Source organism: Nilaparvata lugens, chromosome 9 (assembly GCF_014356525.2).
Source record: "Nilaparvata lugens isolate BPH chromosome 9, ASM1435652v1, whole genome shotgun sequence".
Lineage (NCBI taxonomy): Eukaryota > Metazoa > Arthropoda > Insecta > Hemiptera > Delphacidae > Nilaparvata > Nilaparvata lugens.
In genome coordinates, this window is record NC_052512.1 from 32,279,986 (window position 1) to 32,287,814 (window position 7,829).

Sequence of the window (7,829 nt, forward strand, 5' to 3'; positions counted from 1 at the left end):
CTGCCCAAACCTGTTAAATTACTTATATCGGCGAAGTTACAATTACCGACTTTTTAGGTTAAGCCCTGACTTTTTGGCGAGCTGCTTACAATCAGCTGATTGGGGAGCGTAAAGAAACTCTTCTGTGCATGCGCGAATGATTTGGGAGCGTAAAGTAAATCTACTACGCATGCGCGGATGGTTAGCGATCGGAAAAGTAGATTCTCCTCAGAAATAAACTGTTTTACGAGGAGAAATTGAGTGTGTAAATTCTTTATTTATGCGCAGTTGTAGAAAAATATAATTATAAACATATAAACATAAAGAGTAATGCAAAACCGTCGACTTAAATCTTAGACCTCACTTCGCTCGGTCAATGAAAACTCAGGAAGTGGAAGTGTAAAATTTTAGTGAGAAAACATGAACTACCCTAATAATAATAATAATAATAATAATAATAATATCGAGTGACATGGCTGGCTCAGGTCTGGTGTCAGAGTTTTCAGGTCGCAACTGATCAATTTCAGGGGCCTCTGACATGACCTAACGACTGCTTTTTAGGCAGCCTGGACCGACGGTTAACGTATCCATCCGAAACCCTATAAACTTGTAATCTATAATCCTATAAACTTGAGGATAACCATAGCTTTACGTAGCTAGTGAATTAGCTTTACCATAGCTACTCCCCAGTCGCCACAGATCCAATTACAGCTTTGAGATACCTCAGCTGACTCACGGCTCTGAATTGACAAATCCTTCATACCTGGCCCATATCTTGTACAGAAATGTGCCAGGGGTGATTTGGGAAGCAGAGGCGTTTAGTTTGGTAGTGTTTAGGAAGAGGGTGGACAGGTCGCTGTACCAGATTGGTTGGGAAGCTTCAGAAGAACTACTCCAATCTCGTTATGCTTGGTGACCAACACGACTTCAAGGTTCCCAGACAATTGATTGGTATTTATTTTATCATTGATATAACCAGTTTGACTGTTTTGCCTTCCTGGTTTATGCTTTTTTCATTCTCTCTTCTGAGAATCTCTGGAATCCCTGCCACTGCGGTCTTCAATAAAATATTGTTTTTTCTTCGTTATTTATTCCATTAATCAATCAATGTTTTTAGTAAACTTATTCCTACATACTCATTCTTAAATATACATCAGCACAATGTATTATCTATTTTAAAATCAGAATATGATTAATACATCCACAATATAAGTGTATTCTCTATTATTTACTTCTATGAGCAGATTAAGCTTATTATGTATAAAGTGGAACTCCCCCCCTACACACAGACGGATAGTCCAGTAGGGGGATTCAAAAAAAAGTTTTATATTGTACTAGCCGTCAGGCTCGCTTCGCTCGCCATATCCGTCTAGCCAGGGGGCTCCGCCCCCTGGACCCCCGACTGGATCGTCCAAGAATGAGATCAGCAGGCTCGCTTCGCTCGCCTGCATTTTTCATTTGGGCATTTTTATCATATGTTAGGACAATCCAGTCGGGGGTCCAGATTAACGGCTGGCTAAAACGGATATGGCGAGCAAAGCGAGCCTGACTGCTAGTAATATAATATTCCCAGGATTGGAGTAGCAGTGCCCAATCAATTTTCCCCCGATAAATGCATTTAAATCTTCAACTTGGTGCCAACCTAACAAAGTCAACTCAACTTAATGCCAACCTGAGAAAATTATTTAGTTGCCAGTTAACAACTGTTTCGAAGAGATACTCTATCTAGATTATAGTTCTATAGTAACATATGATATGGAAATTTCAAATATAATTAAGAGATTTGGAGAAGAAGAATATACATGCTAGAAGACGAACTTCAACCCTTAAAAACAACCCTTAGAGTTAAAATATTGCCAAAAGATTTCTTAGTGCGCCTCTAAAGGGCCAACTGAACATACCTAACAAATTTGAACGTTTTTGGTCCGGTAGATTTTTAGTTATGCGAGTGAGTGAGTGAGTGAGTGAGTGAGTCAGTCAGTCAGTCAGTGAGTGAGTGCCATTTCGCTTTTATATATATAGATTTTTTATTCGTGTATTATGTTTTTTGGAAATAAACTGAATTGAATTGAAATTGGATTGAATTGAATAGGAAATGAAATTGAGTGATAGGGCAAGGCAGGACATCCAAAAGGATCTGTCTACCCATAAAAGCCTCATGAATGAATAGACTAAAAAAATAAGTATAGTTGCTTGTTTAGGCACTGCACTGACCCACAACGTTGAGCTGGAATGCCTGCGATATCTTTGGCTCGGTGCTGACCTGGCACTCGTATGTACCGGCCTCCTGGGCCCGGGGCTGCACCACCCTCAGCGTCCACTCATCACTGCCGTCGGCATGCAGCGGCTGGAAGCGGCGGTCACGAGTGTATCTCTGCCCACCCACTGTCAATATGTGCAGGTCCCTGCCTCGTATCCACGATACCTGTAACAACATGATACAATTATATGATACAAAGTGATACAAAGATGATGCCAAGTTGATAGACAAGGATTACAACACCAATGTTTATCGAATACTGCTATTATAACGTGGACCTCACTGGAGATGATATAAGGATAATACAAATAATATAATAGAATGATGATACTTAAATAGTTTTTCTTCTTCCTCTCTTCTCCCTTTTCTTCCCCCTTCTTCTTCCCTCTTCTTCTTCTTCTCCTTCTTCTTCTTCCTCCTCCTCCTCTTCTCCTTTTTCCTTTTCTCCTCTCTTTCCTTCTTCTTCTTCCCTCTTCTTCTTCTTCCTCTTCTTCTTCTTCTTCTTCTTCTTCTTCTCTTCTTCTTCTTCTTCTCTTCTTCTTCTTCTTCTCTTCTTCTCTTCTTCTTCTTCTTCTTCTTCTTCTCTTCTTCTTCTTCTCCTTCTTCTTCTTCTTCTTCTTCTTCTTCTTCTTCTTCTTCTTCTTCTTCTTCTTCTTCTTCTTCTTCTTCTTCTTCTTCTTCTTCTTCTACTTCTACTTCTTCCTCCTCTTCTTCTTTTTCCTGTTAAATTCAAATGTGGATCAAAGATGTTAAAGCAACAGAGCTATTTTTGAAAAGCAATTTATCATTTCAAATAGGATCCACAGTGAAACCCACTGTCAAATTATCCTTTTTAGAGGGATATTCAAATGTTCCCATGTTTTCAAACAACTCTATACAAAATTGAAAGTTTCAGGATTCAAAGAATGGTATAAAACAGTAATTGAGCGAGTTCTCTAACCGAAAGGGTCACTTGGTTAATTAATTAATGCTAAGGATTCTGAATTGTTTGCAAACTCCTTTCATGGTGGAGATGATTACACAGACTGATAAGTTGAATGAGGTTCAAGTGTAGACGCAAAGTTATCAATTCACAAGTTTTAAGTGGAGTAGCGAAGTCCAGGGTACAAGTTACGAGATATATAAGTTATGAGTGCCATTGCCTACTTGATCTAGACATCTCGATCATCTGTTATTGTCAAGATGCTTCTTGCGAGGTACAGTCCGGGTCCTGTAGCCTGTACAGTCCTAGTCCTGTAGCCTGTACAGTCCTATCGACTGAGGGCCACTAGATTGTTCACACTTACACTATCCGTTCAAAGACATTGAGCATTTATAAAATAGTTATTTGTATATCTACAGTGAAAAGTGCTGTTTTTTCTCCCTGAGGGAAAAGTTTGAAACCCGAGGCAAAGCCGAGGGCAACAATTTTCCTGAGGGAGAGAAAAACATTTTTCCTACAGTTACCTTGGAAAGTAGCCATTCCTGCACTGATTACAGAACGCAAAGAATCACTTTTCCGCTCTAGTGCGGGAATAGTATATTTCGCACCTAGAGCAGAAAATGAGATTTTTCCAGCTCGAAATCGGTTTTCAAGTCCGAGGCCGTAGGCCGAGGACTAGAAAAGATTGAGAGCTGGAAAAACATTTTTGCCCGTGGTGCGAACGATATTTTTCGCCACACTACAGGTATTGCTGACAAAATAAATAAAGAATACTCGTTAAGCTATCGTACCTATCTCTTGATTTTAGTGGTAGAAGATTTGCAGTCAGGATTTCAGATTCTTTTAAAATTTCACTTGGAAAACCACAGTCATCTTCAAGCATTTTTGAAAATTCGGAATGTACTAATCAACAATAAATAATTGAATAAAACTGGTTGCGAAGCGAATTAGTTTTGATTCGAAACTGGAACTGAAATCATGGCGACTTCAGTTGATGAAAGTGGACACTCGCCCGATCTAGCGGATGACTTATTAACTACTTCCATGAGCGGCTGGAAAGAGACAACTTTCTGGCCTAGACCGGAAAAGAAACCCTTTTCTGACGTCGTCTGCAAACAAGGTCTTTCAGATCTACGTTGGGACTGGAAAACAGCTGCTTTCTGTGCAGTGTGGCGGAATAGTTATTTGTGCAACTAGTGCGCAAGGTGACAGTTTGCTGCACCGAAAGAAACGGAATGGTTTCTTGAGTGCAGCAGAGGAACTTTGCGCACATATTCCACATTAAATTTTTCCCACAGTTACCATTGAATATGAGAAGTGGATAATTATGGGTAAAATGATGGCTGAAATCCATCAAAAAATGTTTGTGTGTGTGATGCTGTTATTAATAACAACCTTAATTCATTCAAAAATTAATAATCTAATTGAAGTTGAAAATTCTCAGCTAAAGTTCTCATATTTATTCATTCAAGAATCAGAAAAAATACAGATAAAACAAAAAATTCGCATTTAAAATACACGCCAACAGCTGATTAGGATGGTTGCAAGATGGCTGAACCGACAAGCGCGCAGCCCAGTGGGAAGAATCGTACCTAACTTCGTTTCATCCAACTAAAAACAGTATTCAGATATTTAGACTTATGGTTAACTAAAATCACCAAAAAATACTATGAGTAAACTAAAAAAAATTTATAGAATAACATAGACAACAGAAAATATTTTATTGTAGTATATTCTAATGTTATTTTATTAATTTTATTGACATGAATTTCGAACGGTAATTATTTAACCTGAAAATTCGAATTTCATAATGTGTGTTTGCTACATTTCTCATTGCTTGAAGTTGAAATAATTATTACTGTCAATAGAAAAGAAACATTATTTATTATTTAATGATAAGTTATTATTTAATTATGATTTAGATAAACATTATTATTGTTTTGGATTTCTTGATTGGGATTTTATCATAAATATGTAGCCATACAGCCATTGATGATTCTCATCTAACCACAGACATTGTTACCAACTTAATTTTCATTTTCCTGCACTGGTGCTCCATAGTCCATATAACCTACTAACTATTTCGGGTTGTCATGCTGCAAATCTGGAGTACGCAAAGTAATACTTTGCGCACTAGAGCGGAAAAGTGATTCTTTGCAGCCTGCAATCAGTGCAGAAATGGTCACTTTTCAAGGTATCTGTAGGTATCTGACATTTTTCACTCGTGTCATACACAAAATTTTTCCTCCACCTACATTTTTATTAAAACTGCAAATAAAATAATTTTCAAAAACGTACGTGAACAGCAATGTGTTACAACATAATCTAAAAAGTATACAGAAACAGCTGGCTTGTAATCACAGTTCTCCGCCGACAGCGCTATCTGTCGGCAAAAGTTGTAACAACAATGGCCGCCACAACTACAGCTATGATAAAGTTTCCGTTTCAAATTTGATTAGTTAATAAGAAATATTCGTTGGCTGTTATTTTGAATGGCATGGAATATAGAAAAAATATTTATACATTTTTTTAGTATAGTGATATGAAGTTTGTATTTCATAATATGTTGAACAAATCTGGTTGAGGTGAATTTAGTTGGCCCAATGACTGACTACTCTATATGCTTCCTCATCTGAGCTTAGACCTTCTTACCTTACAATGTAAGTTTCTTAAATAGAGATGCTTCCCATGTTATTTAAATGGAATCACTTTTCCTCCTTAGGGAGTTTTTCTGTTTTTTACTACCGAGAGCGAAAAAGTGACACTTTAGTATTATGTTTCAGGGAGTTGAGTAAGTACTTTAGACAGTGAGTGGAGCAAAATGAATCCTTCCATAGGCAACAGATGCTCTCTTGTATCTTCTCAAAAGCAACGTGTTGCATCCGAAAAGATACAAGTAGTTCTTTGGAGTTACGTCTTTCTATAGTGGAGTTCACGTTATAATGTCAGTGTCTGATTAACAATGGTATTGCTATTCCTGTCTATCATTAACAAAGCGGATAGCTCCATCTCTTTCTCGCTTTGCTCTGTTGCCAGATCATCACTTTACAATGTAGAATTGATGATTAATCAACAGAATATTTCATTTTGATCATTAAAATTCATCATGAAATTATTGTTAAATATAATTTCTTGCTTGATAAAATATAGTTATATCAAACGAGAATGAACAGTTAACATTACATCAATAAACCTGTACCAGCTACTGCCTATAGAAGGCATTGACAAGGCAGAGGATCGGCAACGTTATTCCTCTCATCTTTTTCCACTGCCATTATAACGTGGACCTCACTATATAAAATATTCACAAGTATCACTATAGCACAACGCAGCTTATCAGCTGACATTTGTTCAACATGCTCTTTCCATTGTTGGTGGTACGTTGCAACTCTCTCATTCATGAAGAATCTCCGTATAGAAGAAGGAGAAGAAGGAGAAGAAGAAGAAGAACAACGACAACAACAACAACAACAACAACTTGAGAATTACAAGAAAGATACACCCAAAATTGGCGTTTTCTCATGCAAATGAACAGAAAATGTTGAAATTTGATACAAATTTTCAGCTAGGTCCTACAGAGTTTATGCTAGTAGGGCTGAGATACTGATTTGGGCCGAAAACATGGAATCTTGGAACAAAAGACAGACATGGGAATCTGAGCGCTAGGTCACCCCCCCCCCCTCTTCCGGAGAAGAAGAAGAGGAAAAAGAAGAAGAAGAAGAAGAAGAAGAAGAAGAAGAAGAGGAGTGACTATGAAAAGTGAAGAAGAAGAAGAAGAGAACAGATGGAAAGGGAAGAAGAGAAGGGGAAAGAAGAGGGATGAAGGACAAGAAGAAGAAGAAAGGAGAAGAGGAAAGAAGAAGATGAAAGAAAGAGAAGATAGGGAAAAAGTCCCGTTATTCTATTTCCCCACTCCGCTTTCAAGAGTTAGTTCTCTGGTGATTCGCGAAAGTTGATGTGTATTTGTTTAAGTATTTGCCAGTTGCCCTTGCCCTAAGCGGTAGACATACCTGCAAAGACTTCAAAGAGGTCCGAGCCATGAAAGGACTCACACTGAAATAGTTTCTCAGCTGTGTTAGAAGAGGCACTTGGCATCGGAGAACGAAGCACAGAGAGAACAGGAGGAAGTAGGAAAAGGTGGATAAGGAGAAGGTGGAGAAGAAGAAAGAGGAGGAGAGAAGAAGAATAAAAAGAAGAAGAAGAAGAAGAAGAAGAAGAAGAAGAGGAAGAAGAAGAAGAAGAACAAGTAGAAGAAGAAGAAAAAGAGGTTATGATGTAGAAGAAGGAAAGAAGAAGAAGAAGAAGAAGAAGAAGAAGAAGAAGAAATCATTGATATTTTTATTGAAAATTTGTACTTCTATTTCTGCTAAGTCATATCCAGTGGGTGGAGTATTCTCTTGTTCCTCCAATAGTCATTAAAATACAACCTATCATGTATGGTTCTTCTTGACAACAATTCAGATTTACTCATAGCTTCATCTACCTGAATTTCTGGAGTATGTACCATATTAACACTTGATGCTTTAATATGACTTTCTTGATAACTAGGCATTACTTCTACTTAAATCTTACAGCTATTTTCTTGCACATGAATTTGATGATAATTCTGGCTTTCTTACTTCAAATCTGTTTGAAGTTTCAGTTCAAAATTATTTTATTCATGTCTAC

At 37.6% G+C, this 7,829-nt stretch overlaps 1 protein-coding gene across 1 annotated transcript in view; it reads right to left on the bottom strand.

The window, feature by feature from the left end:
* The window catches only part of LOC111060958 (limbic system-associated membrane protein), a gene marked incomplete in the record, with an annotated part of 128,106 nt that overhangs the window by 33,616 nt on the left and 86,661 nt on the right, over positions 1 to 7,829 (bottom strand). Inside the window, 1 exon segment of the mRNA XM_039435249.1 lies at positions 2,194 to 2,404. Coding sequence (XP_039291183.1) covers positions 2,194 to 2,404 — 211 coding nt within the window.